At 49.6% G+C, this 18,717-nt stretch overlaps 1 protein-coding gene across 2 annotated transcripts; it reads right to left on the bottom strand.

Moving 5' to 3' along the window:
• Window positions 1–1,082: 1,082 nt before the first annotated feature.
• Window positions 1,083–15,796, bottom strand: LOC116999608 (putative neutral ceramidase C). Of its 2 annotated transcripts, none has more exons than XM_033066454.1 (20): window positions 15,623–15,796; window positions 14,245–14,301; window positions 13,711–13,860; window positions 13,077–13,253; window positions 11,895–12,022; window positions 11,416–11,493; window positions 10,867–10,987; window positions 10,085–10,210; window positions 9,710–9,796; window positions 8,599–8,703; window positions 8,416–8,497; window positions 7,841–7,956; window positions 6,764–6,858; window positions 5,878–5,917; window positions 4,933–5,028; window positions 4,364–4,459; window positions 3,614–3,763; window positions 2,790–2,849; window positions 2,155–2,243; window positions 1,083–1,306 (listed from the first exon to the last, which is right to left on the bottom strand). In XM_033066454.1, exons 1-20 carry the CDS (start codon window positions 15,794–15,796, stop codon window positions 1,120–1,122), a joined length of 2,214 nt encoding a protein of 737 aa, XP_032922345.1. In that variant the 3' UTR covers window positions 1,083–1,119. The 2 variants fall into 2 exon arrangements, with proteins under 2 accessions (XP_032922345.1, XP_032922346.1); XM_033066455.1 differs by having other exon boundaries at window positions 14,245–14,340; window positions 15,680–15,796.
• Window positions 15,797–18,717: the final 2,921 nt, after the last annotated feature.

Raw genomic sequence — 18,717 nt, 5'->3', positions numbered from 1 at the left:
AGCTCTCTTTTTCCTGACTCAATATCATGACTGCTTTGAGCTCCTCCAGACAGGGATCTCCGAGACTGATTGCAGCTGGTTGGAAATGAATAATTCATCCTCTCCTACTGATTTTTAAGAGAGGCAAAATTATCTGATTGATGATTCTCTGAAGAATTAAGGAGATTGCATACAAAACTGGTACACATTATTAAACATTTACAGTTGTTTAGCTGTCAGGCCCTACAAGAATTCTAAATCCAGACCCAAAATATGTTTTCTTCTCCCTGTGGCCCCTGGTTCTACCTCTTACAGAGAGCAGAAGAGATTTAGGGACTGTGGAGCTGTCCCCACTTAGAGCAGCCCGTGGCAGTGCTGGTGAGAGGCAGCTCAGGAGGGAGCTGCCACCAACACTGGGTCGGGGTGGTCGTGGCTTTGTCCAGGTAGCTCTGAAACATTCCTGGGAAGATCCTCTACATTCCTGGGGACTTTTTTGTGGTGAAATCCTTTCAGCCAACAGGTTTGGGCACTGTCCTTGTGCCCTGCAATGGTATCTTCATTCTGTGTTTGGATGAACTCTTGTGTGGGTTGGAGAGGGAGCACAAACCCTCCTGGTGACCCAGCTGTAGGTGACTCTGCGTGGCCCTTCATCCAGCCAGAGCCTGCTGGCCTTGGGTCCTCCCTGATGCTCCAACAAAGCAGGCTGGGGTCTGTTCAGAGCTGTCTCACCCACAGCTTTAGCTCATGAATTCAGTCTTTACTGATTTCCATGTAATTCCCTCTGGGAGAGCCTATTCACCATCAAGAGGCACAGGTTTAATGACTAAAGAAGAATTTACATCATTATTGCAATAAGAATCAGCTGAAACCAGGCCAGGACAGGAACCACTGGACTGAGAACACATGAAGGGACTCCACTACAGGGAAAAGCCAAAACTTTCCAGGAAGTCAAGCTTTGCACATCAAAGGATGACCAGCAGCACTCAAAGGGCAGCAGTGACATCCAGAACCACTAAAACCCCTCCCAGAACGTCGTGGGATCATCTGGAGCTGGAGGGAACCCACAAGAATTATCCGAGTCCAACCCCTGCACATCCCAGACACCAAACCTACTGCCCATTCCTTAGGGCATGGGGTCACCTAGGGAGCTGTGATTTGGAATGCTGAGGATGAGCCCTCAAAGGGGAAGGTGCGCAGGAGGAGGACCACCCTCTTCTTGTAGTGGCCGAAGTAGCGCAGCCGGTACACGCCCGGCTCCGTGCCAGCTGGGATGTGCCACTCGATGGTCACATTGCTCTGGTCACTGCTTCCTTTGCTCCAGTAAAACCTGGAAAACAGGCCCAAAACTGCAGTCAGCAAGGAAATCCATGCTTCACTGGAGCTCACTATGAGCCATGAGGTGAAGACACTCCAGGTAAGTGCTATTTTAAGTTCTCTTTGTGCAGGGGCAGAGCTAAACCAAGAGGGTGAATACTCAAATCACAAAGTCTATAATTATTGAGCTCAGGACTTCTGGCACCCATTTCCACATCAGAAGCTCATTTTCTTTTATAGACTCCTTGTGTAAAAGCCTTTCTGCTCAACCCCAAAACTCTACAGAGAAGGCTCAGCCTCAAAACCCCACACATCAACTGAATACGAGGGATTTTTCAGCTGGCTTTGAGGGAAGCTGATGAAGATTCACCTACAGCTCTGAAAGGTGTCACCAGCCTTGCTGCTTTATGGGTATTTTTCCTGAAGGCTGACATCTCCATTCTTAACTTCTCTTTTTTCCACACTTTTAAAAATTTCTGTCTGTTTATGCTGCACATCACATCTGGCCGGTTTTCTGTGTGAGTCTCTCCTGTTTTCTCTTTGGCATCTTATTCATCCCCACGGTGTGCCAGATGGATGGATACAGGCTAGGAGCAAGCTGGACCACAAACCTTCTGTAATTCCTGCCCTTCCTCCTCCCTTTCCCAAATCCACAAGCCTCCATTCCAGATTCTGGAGCCAAGGGGAACACCAGTTTTGCCAAATAAACCCCCCCAAATATGAGCTGATCCTGCCCTGGAGAGCATCACCTGCAGGGCCAAGACTAACCTGGGGTTGGGAGCTGTGGAATGAAGCCCTTCAGCTTAGACTGGAATGACTCCCTGGATTCTGGGGGACAGGGAAATGGCTCAGGGCACCCACCTGGTGTCCCAGGAGGCATCGTTCAGCACCACATGCCAGCTGCTGGAAATGTTGGAGTATTTCTCCACTGTCAGGAAGTTATGCTCAGTCTGGAATAAAAACACCAGAGTTAGGCAGAGACTGAAGACACAGGCACAGCCCCACCTTCTGTGGCACTTTAAACTGGACAGGGACTGTGCTTCCTCATGCTTTACTGGCAAATGTGGGAATTACTGGCAAAAGTTTTGTATTTTACTGCCAAAGCATAAACATAAGCTGATAAATGATGCAAAGAACTTCACTGGAGGAAGAGAATGGGCAGTGACAATGTCTATGCAAGGTAAGTGATGGAATTAATTAAGTGCTTTCTTAATTTCCTTTGTTTTCTTACAATAAAGCAGCAGGGTGGTAGGATGGAAATTAGAGACTGGGTTTGCCCTGGATACCAACCTGGTCTAACACATAATAAGGTTCAACTTCAACAATATAAAGAGATCACAAACAGCCCAAATACACTTCTTTGCCCCAAAAGCTTTCTGGTGGTGTGAATTCCAAAAGCACATATCTTCCTCTGGTCTCCCAGCAAAGAAAAAATCCTGCCCAAATATCCATTAATCCCAAACACCCCAATTCCAGCACCATTGCATCGCATTTACCGCATTCTCTGCAGAGTTCCTGGGATTTGCACCCACGAAAGTCACTGCAGCAACTTCTCCCTGGGTGGGGAGAAATTGAGATTTGCATTAAAGGCTGAGCAGCACATTAAAAGCATCCTTTGAAAAGGCTATTTGATGTATTTAGGGAGTGGGTTGGTTTTGTGTTGCTTTATTGTGCTTGGTTTGTTGTTGCTCTTGTTTTAAATTATTCATAATTTCACTTGTTGCAACAGCAGGGGACAATTTGTGTTTTGAACTGCTGCTCTGGGCCTTGCCATTCCACTTGTTCTGTTTGCTGGATAAACTCCACCACTGCACATAAAAAAGGGAGGAAATAAGGAAGATTTTTCAGAATGCCTCCCTGCCTTACTGCAGGGATAAGGAGACAGCAGTGAGGTGAAAGCCCTTGTTCTGAATATCTTATCTAAATGCTCATCATTGAAAACAGAACCATTTCTGACATTTTTATTTCATTTCATTTCCATTCCACAGCAGAGCATCAAAGGCGACCTAATTGCTGCTTGCAAAAAATCACTGTACAATATTTGCCTACTTAATCAACTGCTATTTTGTTTTGAAGCAGAAGGGGAAATCTGCTTTGTGCTGAATGAAGGGCTTTTATTTTCCCCTTTATTCACCCATTTCATTCCCATTCAGTACAGTGGCATAGGCATGGACATGCTCTGCCTTTTCAACCATGCCCACCAGAGAGATGGGACCTGTTTGGTCTGAGGGCACCACAGCTCACAGACCTGTGGGCTGAGGGGGGAAGAACTTAAAGGCAATTTCTCAAACAGGTTTTAGGGACTCCCTGGAGCTCTCACCTCTTGATACTCCTGTCTCACTTCTTCCAGCACATCCCCAAAGCTTTTATTGGCGGGGGCCTTGTCCGCGCTGAGAACAGGCAGCAGGGTCAGGCTGGTTACGTTGAAAAGTGGGGGCTCTGGACCACGGGGCAGCTCCTCAGTGGCATTCTGGGAGAGGGAAAATGTGCTCGTTAAACATCCACATGGACAGCCAGAATTCCCTGAGGAACCACAGTGCTGCCCCAGCTCTGCCTCCCACCCTCTGCTTGCACAGATTGTAGGAATAATAAAGTGAGCATGAAACCAAAGCAGAGGATCTCCATCTGTGCTCTGCCTGCAGGAGCAATCCCTGCAGGACACCTGCTGCCCTGTTGCTGGGGTCTCCTAAATCCAGCCCCAGAATATGCCAGGATATTCCTGCCCACCACTCCTGCCCATTCACATGGTCACAGTGATAACGGGCATCACCAGGTGCACCAAAAACACAACAGATTCTTTTTCCTTTTGGTAGGAAAGCAGCAACTTCAGGCTGTGCTGAAAGTTTGGAGGCACTGATTTCCTACACTTAGAGCTGCAAAACCCCCAGAATTTCCCAAGTGGTGCCAGGGCCTCATTACAGGAATTATTTCCATACCATGTAGTGTTTCTCAAGGTGGATTCTGAAGAGAGAGGGCAGCAGTTGGGTGGCCTCAGTGAGGAACAGCCACCACCACTGCACAGGATTTAGATGTCCTCAGCAGCCTGTGGCATGTAGGAGATGCTGCTTACCAGAGCAATAGCCTTGGCCAGGCCCCTGTACAGCTGGATGTAAGCAGAAAGGGTGTGTGGCCCATAAATAGTGGAGGCAGCCTCGTATCGTTGAACCTGCAAATTCAGGAGAGGAGAGCTGGGAGGGCTCCTGGGTGCTTTGTACATCCCAACCCACCCAGCTCAAGGTCAGCACTGGCGTTATTTACTCCCTTTCTGATAAGGAGACAGCCCCTACAACTCGCCGATGTGTTTCTGCTGCCATTTCAGGTTACTCCTCATTCTCCAACCTGTTGCAAACAGGGCCTGTTTGCTCTTCCACTTAGCACAGTTTTCACCCTCTTTGCTCTTCCAGTTATCACAGTTTTACCCTCCTTTTAAGCCTTATGATGCAACTTTCCTCCCCCTCCAACCTTTTGGGGCGGGATCCTTCCAACCCCAGTTCTTCCAACCTTCCCTCCCAGTACTCCCTGCCCGTTTTTGTGGCAAAGAAAAAGACCTCTAAACACACATCATTTCACATGAATTATTAGCCCCTGGAGCCAAAAGCTGAACTCAGACAGATTAATTCCCCAATTTTTAACATTTACCTGGTATTCCTCGTAGGTGGTGATGTAGTGGGTGTAGACATTGCACAGACCTGCAATCACAACATTCATCCCTCGTGTCCCATGGGAATCAAATTCCTAAGGAAGGAAATAAAACCTTTACCTTGAAACAACTCCTTAATGCACCACTATACTGTTGTTATTATTGTTATTATTATTATTATATTGTTATTACTGTTATGGTAGTTGGCATTATTATTATTATTATTGTTATTGTTATTCAGGACAGAATACTAAGTTATGGTGGGAGGGGGGAGGGATGCTAAAGGATGCAAACCTACAAGTGCCATTTGCCTTTTTTAAGGTCTCACATTCACTCCCCAAAGAAAAAGAGGACAAATGACCTCACATTCCAGTAAATCTGAGGATTTTTTGGGAGCTGATGTCTGTATACTCCTAAAAAATCAGGGATATAAGTGTGAGAAAGGCCAGTGAATTCTGGAGACGGTATCTGTGATTGGGATTTTATTTAGGCTGCAGCCAGGATAAGTCAATCAAATAGAAAAAGTACTTTGGGGTTTTTTGGTGTTTTGTTTTTGGTTTTGTTGTTTTTTGTTTTGGGTCCTTTTGGGGTTTTTTGTTTGTTTTTTGTAGTTGTTCTCATATTGCAAAATCCTGGTAGGGATTAAGGAGCTGGACCCCTCCATCCCAGAGCCGAACTCTTGCTGGCATCAGTTGTGCCTGGATCCCTGTGGAATTGGCTTAATGGCTTGAAACCCGATCAGTTGGTGTTTTGGGGAGGATATTCATTTCTCCTGCCTGTCAGGAAGCAGATGGAAAATCTGTCTGAGGAAAATGGGAGAAGGAAACATCTGTGGGACACGGGCCCCGTGAGCCCAGCTGGGAGGAGAGGAGGGAAAAACCAGGAGACTCCAGAAAAAAGAAGTTCCGGATGTGATGTGCTCTGGGGAAACCTCAGCAACTCACACTTTTGACAGCTTCCCGCAGCCTGCGTCCAGACATGGTCCTAGGGCATGGAAGGAACAAAATCAGGCTCCAAAATCACAGAATCCCAGGATCCCTGAGGCTGGAAAAGCCCTGCCAGCCCATGGAGCCCAAGCTGTGCCCAGTGCCCACCTTGTCCCCAGCCCAGAGCACTGAGTGCCACCTCCAGCCCTTCCTTGGACACCTCCAGGGATGGGGACTCCAAACCTCCCTGGGCAGCCCCTGCCAAGGCCTGAGCACCCTCTCCATGCAGAAATTCCTCCTGCTGTCCAAGCTGAGCCTCCCCTGGCACAGCTTGAGGCCGTTTCCCCTTGTCCTGTCCCTGTTCCCTGGCAGCACAGCCTGACCCTCCTGGAGTTGTGGAGAGCAGGGATCTAAAGCAGGAATTGCTGGCTGGACTTGCAGCACCCACCAGAAATTCCCACAGCAGCTCCAGCACTGCCCAACATCCCTTAAAGCCTCAATGCACAAGTTCATCCAAAACACCTCAAAACCTCTCACACCCATCACCACAGCCAGGGAGGGGCTGGAGGCACCCCAGGGCAGGGTAGAAATAAAGGTAATACAGATAAATCATTATCTTAAAGTTGCATCACTGCACCATCAACAGTCAATGCATTTCATCATTATGGTGTTTGTGGTTCCAAAGACAGAATCAAAGTTAACAAATTCCTTTGGTTTCCTTGAAACTGCATTTTGTTACAACCAAAATTATTTAGGAAGCCTGTGTGCATCTCAGTTGTTCTCAGGGTGATTTTGGGGACAATTTTGAGCCTACCCCCACTTTCTACCTGCAGGCATAACTGTTCCAGGAGGTTTGAATGGAATCTGGATGCAATACATAGAGCAAGACCCAAGGAATACACACGTGAATTCCCCGGGAACAGCAAGGATTGCCAGGGATCCGATGGCAGCAATCTGCACATCCACGATGTCTGGGTGCCAGGGGTGGGGCCAAGTCATCTGAGAGGGAGGGAAAAGTGCAGATAAATACTCTGGTTTATTAGAAAAAAATTAGCTGAGGTGTTCTCCTTCACCAACCAGTCTTCAACCAGGCAGATAAATTTGTTTTGTGAATTTATTTGTAAATTAAAGTTAATTTTCGTGAAACATGAGAAAATGTTTTACATTCATAGGATGTCTGACAATAAGAGTCACATAAGGCACAGGTAAATACTATGGGTAAGGCAAAAAAAACCTAAATAAGGTGTTTCCAGAGGGGCAGCTTTAGGCAAAGTGGGTAAAGAGGGTCAGGGTCAGGGTAGCACCCAGAAACCCCTCACCTGTGTGGAAAAAGGACAGAATTGGGATTGATAAAGAGAAAAAAATCCCATTCCAGCAAGCCATAAAAGGTTTTTTTCTGAGGAGCAATTTGCTGGGGTCAAAACATGAATGACAAAAGCTTGTGAAGCACATCAGAAGCAGGAGGCCTGACAGAGCATCCCTAAAATGTGCTAAAGCCATAAGAATAAAGTGTAATTTACTCTCAGTAACACCATCCTGCATGGAGGAGGAGGCTGGGAAGAGCTGAGGCCTCTTTTGGGGTGAGGTGAGGAGCTGATTGAACACAAAGTGACAGCAGGGAAGCTTTCAAGGAGGCTGGTGAAAGGAATAACAATGAATTTCCTTGTCCAGATGTCCTTGTCTAAGTGCTCTAAAGGACTCTGGACATGATCCCTCTGCACTGCATTTGCCTCAATGCCAAGGGAGCATCAGGTGGGAAAAGATTTCCAAGTTGAGGTGTAAAGCAGGATTTGGGGAGAGCTCAGAAAGTGCAAAGCCATGCCCTGAGCATGGGGATGGGCTGGGATCCATGGAGCAGCAGCTCCTTGTTCTTCACCAGACATCACAAGACACTGCCTGTACCCCCTAACAAATCCATGAGGATTGGGGTCTGTGATCCCAGCCCAGTGATCCCTGCACTCCCACGCGGCTGTGTCCTTACCTCTCCTGTGCTGAAGAGGATGGGCTTGGGTTTGTGGCAGGCTTTGGTTTCATTTGATGGCTCTCCCAGCAGCTGGTCCCGGATTTGATCCCAAGCTGGGTCCCCTTCTACTGAGCCTTGAGGGGGAAACATCTTTTAGCACTGTTCCTCAGCCGCTCTCAGACAAACACTCCCTGCTCCCAGCTCCTGGAGCTGGGATATTCCTCAGTGGGCTCTCACCACCTCCCTTTCCTGGATTGGTTTGAAGAGCTGGGCTTCAGTCCAGCTCAGCCCTACCCTGGTAGCCTCCAGGTAACAAGAACAAATGAGCAGGAGAGTCCCAAACCCTATTTCTTCTTTCCCAAACCCTTCCTTCTTCTCCCTATTCCCCATCCCATCCCCTTGCTCTCCTTCCTCCAGGGCATGGCCCTATCCTTTCCCAAATGGACACAGACAAACCTGCAAGGAGGTTTCCTCCACCTTCCTAAAACCAATCCCTGTGGATGCTGGGAGGTGACTCCAGGGGTTTCAGTCTGTCTGGGGGATGCCCCATGCCCTCCCTGCTGGTACAAACCCACACTGGGACCCCAAATTACCTTGGGTGAAGTTGAAAGCCCCCACTCCGTCAATAGTCCCTGCAGCAAAGCTGTGCCCCAGGGCTGGTTTGCAGGTTTTAACCTAAATCAGAAGGGGAGAAAAAAAGGAAAAAGAGGGACAACCCATTTCCCTGACTGTGGCAGGTGCTGCTGCAGGAACAGGGTGTTTCCTCCCGCTCTCACCGTGTGTGTGGCATTCAGCTCCACGGACACGTCGCTCATGTTCACCCACTGGTGGGCTGAGCTCAGGGGTCCTGTCACCTCCTGGGAGGCTTTTTCATACAGCTCCTAAGGGACACACGAGGTAGAAAAAAACCCTTAAGGGATCTGATGTGTTTGATGCCCACACCAGGAGTCTTGACTGGGGACAGAGGCACAATCAGCCTGGAGGGAGTTCAGGGCACAGCCTCTGAAACAGGGACTCAAGGAACAGCCACCACCAAGCCTCCTGCTCTTCCTCCAGTTCCTACAAGCTGCTGTCCCTGAAATGTTCTTCTTGCACTCACTGCTCTCACAGCAGACAGGAGGAGAACCAGCAAATTCAACCCAGGGTGGTTTAGAGCCCACAGGTGACAAAGGGGAGCCCTTAGGGCTGAGGAAATGCAGGGCCAAGCAGAGCAAGGGGAGCATCCTCTGTGGGGGTTTAAACCACACATTTTACCTGACATCTGTGTCAGTTTGGGAATGTGATGCCAAATGGGCCCACAAGTGGTGTGTGGTGATGTCTCTGAGCTCTCCCAGGAGGATTTTTCCCATCATGCTGCCTTTGAGATGAATGGGAGGGAGGGGGAGAGGATAAGAGGGGACATCCTAATTATATTTCAGTGAGGAATATTGAGATCAAAACCCAAACCAACATTTTCAAATGGCAACACCTGCAATGATGTAGCTAAATAAAAGTATGTGTTGTCCAGTCCAAATTCAGGTTTCCAATCAGATATGCTGTACCTGAGAAAATTTTCCACTGCCATTAAGATTTCCTACACTGTCCTAAGCCTAACAAATCCCAGGCTCTGAGATCCTCTTGATTCCAGTAGACAGAGACATCACCAGCTGGTTGCAGAGCTCATTTACCCATTAGAAACAAAACCAAGGAACTTCAGAGTAATTCAAATCTACAAACATTCACTAAAATAGGTACAAGGTAGATAGAATAGGGAATATGGAATGTAGGAGATAGAATATGGAATATCCAGAGGGAAGGGATCCACAAGGCTCATCCAGTTCCTTAAATGAGCACGAATTCCTGTGGTAGCAGCACTCACACACACTCAGAAAGCAGAGTATCCCTTACCTTTGCTTTCAGGTAGATATTCTGCCCTATAATCCTGGTGCTCTCAAACATGTCATTCCCAGGCCCCTTGGCCATGCACATGGTTGCCTGTTGGGAAATTTGTTTGGTGATCAGTGATCATTAAGAGCATCAGGCACTGCCAGGTGGGTGTCAGACTGAGGGGAACTGAGGGCTGCTTGCAGACCACATCAAAATCAGGCACGGGGTTACCAAATTTGGGGCGAATCACCGGAAAATTGGGTGCACGAGGGACAAAGCGCAGTTAACTCCTGGAAGTGGCATCCAGGACAGCCCAAAAGGAGGTGATATTTTATTTTAGTGCCCTCTCCGTGCACAGTGGCCCCGCAGAGGGTGGGGCAGGCGGGTCACACTCACCCCTCCGACGGGACAGCTGCTCTGGGGGTTGTCACAGGACTCGCCCGTGTTGGCGCAGAAGGGGCCCCGCGTGTTGGGGGACACGTCTCCCAGGTTGGACGAGGCAAAGGCGGCCACAAAAGAGCCCTGAAAGGCCAGAGGAGAGCTGCAGTGCCTTGCAGGGAAAGCTGCAAAGCCCACGTGCGGCTCTCCCTGCACCAACACAATCCGGTTTATTCCCAAAGTCCCTGGGAGCGCTGGATTGGGGGTTTAGGCACATCCCAAGGGGTGGGGCAGGAAGAGCAGGGGAGAACTGGATGCACATGATGCCATTTCAGGGAGGACTTCACACCACCTTGGTGTGCAGACAATGCTCCCTCCTCCCCCTCTCCCACCTCAGCTCTTCCCAGTGTGTCCCCAGCTTCTCATGGTGCTGATCAGAGTCATTGGAGCACCTTGGCACAGGATTCTTTTTCCTTCCAGGACTGATTTACAGGGTGAGAACTATTGGAGCTGACTGCAGGGACACTTCCCAGGTTGTTCAAAGCTTGAACACTTCCAGGGATGGGGCTACCACGATGCCCCCTGATTTTAATCAAAATAAATGTGAGTTATTCCCCAAGTCTGAATAACTGGCACTGATTACTAGTTGGGAAAGTCAAGAACACACCTTCCAATTTCCCTTCTGTAGAGGAAAAAGGAAATAAATCAAAGCATTCCCCTCAGACCTTGTGTTTGCCCTGCTGTCCCAGCTCACCCCTCCAGTCCAGCCCTGTTTCACCCTTTCCTTTGGGCATTCCCACCTCTCCAGGGAGCATGCCCTTGTTCTTCTCCTGCTCGAACAGGTAGGAGGCGTAGCCCACGTTGTCGCTGTTCACCAGGTGGTTGGAGTTGTTCATGCTCACCGGGTGCACAGCAAACCAGCTGGGGAGGGCACACACAGAAAACGCTCTGCTCACTCCATGCAGCAGCAATTGGACATAAATCTTATGTATTTGTGGGGATTTTCTTTGGGAGAGCACACACAGAGACTCATGGTGCTTAGGGATGGGTTAACAAGAGCACAAGATTCCCATCCTCTTCCTTCCTAACCCAGGGGGTTCATGGATGTAACAATCCAGGCCTTGAGGCCACAGGAATTTGTCACTGTCCTCATCAGGGCCACCAGGAGCTCCTTCAGACCAGAACTGACTCTTGCAGTAACCCAGAGAATTACATTTTTCAGGGATTTTATATTCAAAGGAACAAGAAGGAGTCAGTGATGTGAAAAGGTGGGAGGAAATGGAACACCTTCATTCTTACAAAAAATAACAATGGTATGGAGGAAAACCCACTGCTCTGGTGGCCAGTACCTGATAAGGCCTAGCTCGTGTCCATCCTCAGCTACCATCTTCAGCACCACCATCTCTTTATCCGTGTTGGATGAGTACCTGGATGGGAACAAGGCAGGGAAATCCCATCGGTCAGGGCCATGGCTGTGCTCCACATTGCTCTGGCAGGTTAAATCCCCACCAGGCTGAGCAAGGATGTGAAAAGGTCATTCCAGGTGCTAGCAGCACACAGCAAAGCCTTAGAGAAGCACCTGAACCCAGCTGGGAAGGTGAGGGAAGAGCTGTGGCTGTCACTGTGCCCAGGCACTGCTCCTCCAGGGAATGGAGGTAACGCAGATTTGTGCACCGAGGACAGCACTTTAATGCCTTCTGACTTGTTATTTGTGAAATAAAGCACAAGGTCACATCACTGACCAATTCCTCATGCTTGGAGAGGGCAACTGCAGCTTTCAATTCCTTTTCAAGCAGTTAATTTTTTCTCCTGCCTGGGGAGATTTTACCTCTTCCGCTCCGACTCTGGGTTCTCGAGGTAGGAGAAAGGGCTCCGGTTGATCTGGCTGTTTTCTACTGTGCCCCTGTTTATAAAGAGCCTTCCTTTCTTCATGTTCTCATGGGCAATATCTATGCTCTGCAAAGCAGCAAGACAGGGACTATCAGTCTGTAAGGCACATGGGAAGTCACCTGGAAAAACTCTTTCTTTCCCTTCTCGTCCATCCCCAACCCTTTCCTGGAATTTGGGGATGCCTGTTTGAGATTTTTTCTGAGCTCATCAAAAATTTTAGAAAATTATGACAACATTTTCAAACTGCCAACACCTGTCTCTGAAGGAAGGATTCAAAGCTCCTGCTTTCCTTCTTGAGCTGCTTTGACTGTCTTAGGTTGCAATACAGGATGTGACCAAAAGTATCTATTCTGTCACCATCTGTTGAAACCAGGTAGGGCAATGAACCTTATCTCTGTGGGAGATGCTCTCTGTTAATGGGCCATCTGTTAAAACCAGGTGGAGCAGTGCTCTTTATCTTTTCCACAACCCATCCTTCCTCCAGCCAGTCATTTTCTGCTAATGGCCATTGAGTCCCACTGCATGACTGATAAAATTACATCCCATTGGGAGATGCTCCACCCAGGGGGAGAAGCCAAGAATTTCCTACCCAGATAAAATCTGAGCATTGGAACATCAGAGCAGCGTTTTTCCAATGAATTCCAGAGGAAAACCAGACCTTTCCACATCATCATGGACCTCTGGAGGGAAACTGCACCTTCTACAGGAGCACTGCTCCAACTGAATCACATCTGTCACTGCAGGAGGATGCAGCCACCATTTAATGGAACTGCTACCAACACCCTGCCTGACGGGGTGTCAGGTTGTACTCTGACTCTGTCAGGGCTTGGGGTTTGTTTCTTTGTAGTACTGTATTTCTATTTTAATTTCCCTAGTAAAGAACTGTCATTCCTATTCCCATATCTTTGCCTGAGAGCTCCTTGATTTCAAAATTATAATAATTTGGAGGGAGGGGGTTTACATTCTCCATTTCAAAGAGAGGCTCCTGCCTTTCTTAGCAGACACCTGTCCTCCAAACCAAGACAGACTGGCAAACACAAGCCCACCCCAGAGCTCATTTCAGGCTGCCACCCCGAACACCACAGCCAGCGCTGAGCACACTGAACGGGGTGACACCGACCTTCACGATGCCATTCACGATGGATTTGAGGGCTGGCTTGATGAGCCCCTTGCTGGTGATCCAGAACAGGGTGTACTGGAAGTACCCTCCAGGGCCAGAGTGCGTGTGGGTGCCGCTGAGGATGACGTTGTCCTGCCTGTACAGCTCCCCGTACTTGCTCCGCAGCTCCTGCAGCACCTGAGGGCAACGAGGTGCTACTAAAAACCCCTTCTCATGCCCAAAGGCTGCAGGGTTTTGTGCCCAGCCCTTGCAAAAACCCCAGTCATCCAGCCCCCTCCTCACCCTTCTCTTTCTGCCTGGCACAAGGAGGTTGTAGCTTCAGTTTGGGAAGAGCCTCAAAATTGGAATATCTGGTAAAAGACCTTTATATCCAACCTGAAGTGAATCCCAGCTCACCCCAGGATGGCCCAAAGTTCTCCAGCACCTCCCTCCCTCCTCCACTGCATTGGAGGCACCACGACAATGTTTTTGTGATTCCAGTGAACTCCTGGTAACTTTTCCACTAAGAGCAGCGTGAGCACAGTCCAGCCTCGTTTGCTGAGGAGCCCAAAGCTCTTCTCCAGCAGAGGCACAGCATCACCCCGAGGAAATCCCAAAGGAAGCAAGCAGCCAGCCCCTCCTTTGCAGCCCTCACCTCCAGCCTCAGTCTCTGGGACACCATTCCGATGTCGGCGCTGACGAACACGATCCGTTTGGAGCGCTCGGGCTCTGCCACGATGAAGGCTCGGCTGTAGAGGCGGGAGAGGAGCCCCTTGCCCACCTGCTCAGCGTTGGCATAGCCCATCTGCAGGAGAGGAGCTCCATCATGAGTACTGAGCCATTTATTGCTCTGAGGGCATCTCCCTGGGCGGATTTGCCCAGGGGTCAGAGGATTCATTCAGCAGCTCCGAGCTGTGACTCTGCCCTGCCCCGCAATTCCAGCGGTCATGGAATGGTTGGGTTTGGAAGGGGCCTCAAAGCCCATCTCCTTACAACCCCCTGCCATGGGCAGGGACACCTCCCACCAACCCACATTGCTCCAAACCCCAGAGAAATTTCAGCTTGTGTTGGAAGGTGACACACATTCGGCAAGGCAGAGGCGCTAAACCAGAAATCGTGCAAAAAAATACTGACAAAGGATGGGAAAATCAGTATTCCACCAACCCCATGAGGAATTCCCCCAGCTCACCAGAGGGACTTGTGCCACGGGCCCCGTGCAGTCAGCTCTGCCAACACCCACCCAGTACTTTGCCTCTTCTGCTGTGGTGTTGTTGTTGTTGTTGTTGTCATTGTCGTTGGTGTTGGTGGAATCTGTAAGAACAACAAATGCAGATCAGTGGACACGTGAGTGAGCAGAACTGGGGACAAAAGAAGCCAAAGAGCCCTGGCTGAGTGCTCTGAGTGGATTTCCTTGCCAGTGTGAAGGCCTCTGGGGTGGCAAAGGGGGGAGCAGCCATGAAGAACCCCCAGGGAGCTCTCCAGAGGGGCCACTGCACTCTGTGGGGATGCACAGCGAGGGGGAACAGCCCAGCATTCCCAGTTTAACCCTCCAAGCCCACCAGTGCCACGCAGGAACCAGATCCAAGTGCTGTTTCACACAGAAAATTCAGCTCAGCAGTGGTAAGAAAAAAGGGATGGTGTGTCAGGGGCTACTGGGAAAGGACTAGGGAAGAGAGAAGGACACATCCAACATATCCTGTGTCCAGTGCTGGTACCCTGGTCCTCCCCCCAAAAAATCACTGAAGACCAGAGAAGGGAAAAATAATTCTGCGCAGTGATTTCCAGGCAAATGGTGAAGGAAAAGTTTTCCCGAAGGAGACTGTATCTCAGCCCAGCCACCAGGAAGGTGCAGAAATCCTTCCAGGATGGATAAACCTGTGGAAAAAAAGCCACTGAGGGGTATCAAATCATCATCAATCTGAAAGGTTATCTGCACCTCAGGAAATCCCAGAGCCACAAATCACTGGAGGCTGAGATAACACTGTAGGAAGATTTGAAATATTTCTGTGTGCTTGCTCTGTTCCCACAGCCCTCCCCAGGCAGCTGTTGGTGCCCAAGGCAGGGCTTTGGGATCAGGGGATGCTCCATCTTCCCAGCCTGGCCTTTCCTGGGCTGTCACTTGAAACAGAGGAGAAGGAGGAGGATCACTTGTGCAAAACTCTGACATGTTATAGCCTAAAAACATGAAGTTTTGAGTCCCAAATGTGAACTACATCCAATCTGAGATCAAAATCTAGAAGCTGGAAGGCCCCACTGATGAGGTGTTGAGTCCAGCTCCTGACACCCTCGTGCTGGGGATGGGGTTGGAGGCATCAGTGGTCTGTGATGGGGTTGTAAAAGCCCTTGGTCAAATCCTGGGAGTGGGGGGTCCTGAGGAGGCAGAGAGAGGGAAGGGAGGATGGAAGGAAGGGATGGATCCCTGCAGCCAGGCTCCCTCCATCCCCAGGGCTCTGCATCCATGCTGCTGTGGCTGGGTGGAAGGACCACGTGCAGAGGTGGTGGTGACAGCTCAGCAGTGGCTTGGAGACCCCCACCTGCCCCCCTTTAATTTAAATCCTGCCCTGGACACCCCCTGGAGCAGAGGGCTTGGAGGGGCTGGGACAGCTCCACTTGCCATCGAGGTTTTTGTTGAGGAAGTGCAGGACCAGGAGCACCACGGTCAGGGCGATCATCAGCACCAGGCACACGATCAGGATCACCTCCAGCCGGGAGAAGGAGCACCTGGACCTCCTTCCACGCATGGTGGGGGCACTGTGGGGGCAGAAAGGAGCCCGTGGGACATCCCAGGGAGGGGCACATCCCACCCAGGCTCACATCCCACCCCCAGAGAGTGTCTGGGACCCCACCCCAGTGCCAGAGGCGGCAGCAGCACCGAGGATGGGAAGCAGAGTTTTTCAGCTTAAGACAACAAAATTGTTATCTCCTGCTGGCAGCACTCACTCCCTGACACCAGGCCTGACAGGACAGGGAAAGCACCCAAACTCCCGATCCTGTGTTTCCCAAGACTCTTTGCTCACCCTTCTGAAGAGATCTGGGAATAAACCCCACAATATTCCACCAGGTCCTGTGTTCTCTGAGTGACTGAAGGAGATGCTGGAGCTCAGAGGGAGTCAGAAGATAATACTGTCACCATAATAAACACCAGTTTAGGAATCAGCTTCAAGGTCCCTCCAGCCCTCACCAGCCTGTGAGTCTGAGATTATTCTGTGATTAGAAAGGGAAGAATGAGGCACAGCATCTGAATTTCGTGACAGTAACATTTGCTAGCACTGATAAAGCTCGAGGCTGTTCCTCATATGCCAGGGAATGTGCCCTGGAAACAATGACCCTGCAGGAAACAGCTGCTGGCACGAGCACTTATGGTCCTGAGAGGGTTGCAGTGAGAAACAACATCAGCAGAGAGCCAAGTGGTCACTTAGACTTGCTCCAGGTGACCTCTCTTATCAGCTTCTTTTGCTACAGCACTCATAGCGAGGGCTGAGTTTCACAGAGCAAATATTTTGGTGACAACAAAGTGAATGTTCCTTCCTGCCCTCTTTATCCCCTGAGCATGGCATTGGCTGCCAGGCACCATGAGCTGTCCAGACCTATCCCAGCACCAGCCTGAAACACATCAGCATCACACACACTCTCACTTCTCATCATCCCCCTGATTAAACCCCCCAAAACCACTGAAGGACACCAGCACCGACCCCATGGGATCCCACAGGAGTCTCCAGCAGGCTCACCTGAGTTCCCTCACCCGTCCCAGCGGCTCCCGGCTCCAGACCTGCTCCAAGCTGGAGAGTTCAGCTGGAAAATACTTGATGAGTCAAGCATGGCACAAGATAAGGAGAAACCAATCAATAATTTTAATCCCACGAGGAGATGACAGGAGGTTTTTCCCTGGTGTGTTTATGCTAAGCTTCAGACAGCATCTCCCTATCCCAAAATAACCTTTCCAGGACTGCCCTGCTCAGCTCTGGTGCTCGAGGAATTTGGGAATGGGATTTTTTTTTCCTCCTCTGCCTCATCACAGCTTTGTCCAGCCTGTGGAATGGTGGCTGCTTCCCATGTGGATGTGACTCCTGATTCTCATAGAAGCTCAGTGCTCAGGGTTTCCACGCCCTACTAGAAGAACTTGGAAACATGATTGTACCTAAAGTGTAAAACACTTTTTATTAATGCACTTCTCTTTAGCAAAAACTTTTTGTTAGAACCCGGCTTTTTTTCCAGCTGTTTCAAGTCCCAGATAGGCCTGGATACATTCTCCAGCTGCTCAAATATGCTTTACCCAAAGGGTTTTGGCACTTTCCTCCTCCCCAGAATGAACAGGACCCATCACACCCTCAGATGTTGGTGCAGCGGGAAGGGAAGACCCAACCAGCCACAGCCCTTTCTCCCTCCAGCATTGTGGTGGGAATTAAAAGCTGGGAGCACCTCTGGCATTTTCCCTCCCCTCTCAGGAGGCTGAGTTTTTCATCACCTTTTCCATGGTGCATCCCTGACCCAAGGGTTAACACTCCAGGCAAAGCCTGCGTCAGCACTCCAAGGTCATGTTCAGCGTCGCCCTTTGGCTCCGTGATTTTTGGAATGGCTGGTGGGGAGAAACACGATTTACTGATACCTTATCTCCTGGCTGTAATTCCTAAGGAACCTGCTGGCCCTGGAAACCTGGAAACCAGCCTGTGTGGCCTGGCAGATATCCCTGGACACTGCTGTGCTCCTAGGAATGTGCGGGTCCCAAAGCGTGCGCTGGCCTTGGGGGCAGAAGAGGAGAGACAAAATCTTGGATTAGCTGCTGGGACAGGGATGAGCCAGGAACAGGCTGTGCAAGAGCAAGAGCTCTTCCTGCAGGTGATGCATTTGCTGGAGCATCAGGAAAAGCTAAGAGATTGAGTTTTAAGGAATTGTTACAGTGAGGGAGCGTCCTGCCAGCCTCACCCCACAAAATGGAAACAGCTGAGGAAAAGTGGCTCTGTAACCACCTGTGGCTGGGGGTGGAGGAGGAAAAGGAAAACTGATGACAGCTCAAAACATGACTTGGGGAATATTTTAAATTGTTTTCCTGCTGAGATTCTGGGGACCCACAGCTCCCCATGTCCCCCAGGTGACATGACCATGTCCAGGCCCAGAACTACACAAGCAAGGAGCTTTTAGGTGCAGAAAAGGCACTTTCTGGGCTGCAAATACCTCAGCTTAAATGCTAAGGGCTTGGTAAATCCCCCTGAATGCCCCCCTCCCATGGAAATGTGAGGCAAGCAAAAAGTTCCCAAAGATCATCCTCCTTCCCAAGATTAGGAGTCCTCCAGATTCTCCCTGGTGCCATGTTGTGCCAAATGTTTTCTTTACAATCTTTATCCTCCTGAAAAAGAGGTTCCTCTCCATCACTGCTACCACAGGACTGCACTCTCTGGCCTCCCCAGGCACATCCAGGGGCTGCAAACAGCACAGGGATTTTATCCTCAGCAGGAAAAGTGTTTAAACCCTCTTGGGATTAATGGATCCACTGAAGGAATCAGGCAAAGCTGGCAGAAAGGCGAAACACAAATGGCCAAATGTGCATTTCTTTTGCCAGTGAACCTTATGCTTTCAAATCATTAAGAAAGAGGATTCAAACTACCTCTGTAAAGGAAAAACAAAATAAATTATGAAAATTTGCTTTGAAATATAAAGCCATGAA

This window comes from Catharus ustulatus, chromosome 8 (assembly GCF_009819885.2).
Source record: "Catharus ustulatus isolate bCatUst1 chromosome 8, bCatUst1.pri.v2, whole genome shotgun sequence".
NCBI classification, from domain to species: Eukaryota; Metazoa; Chordata; class Aves; order Passeriformes; family Turdidae; genus Catharus; species Catharus ustulatus.
The sequence above is the reverse complement of the archived record's forward strand: the minus strand, read 5'-3'. Positions and strand labels throughout refer to the sequence as shown.

Coding starts and splice junctions, on each gene's coding strand:
- LOC116999608 (XM_033066454.1), bottom strand. CDS start 15,796: ATGCGTGGAAGGAGGTCCAGGTGCTCCTTCTCCCGGCTGGAGGTGATC. Junction 8,498..8,598: donor AGCTGAATGCCACACACACG/GTGAGAGCGGGA, acceptor CTTCTGATTTAG/GTTAAAACCTGCAAACCAGC. Junction 7,957..8,415: donor GGCTTTCAACTTCACCCAAG/GTAATTTGGGGT, acceptor TTCCCCCTCAAG/GCTCAGTAGAAGGGGACCCA.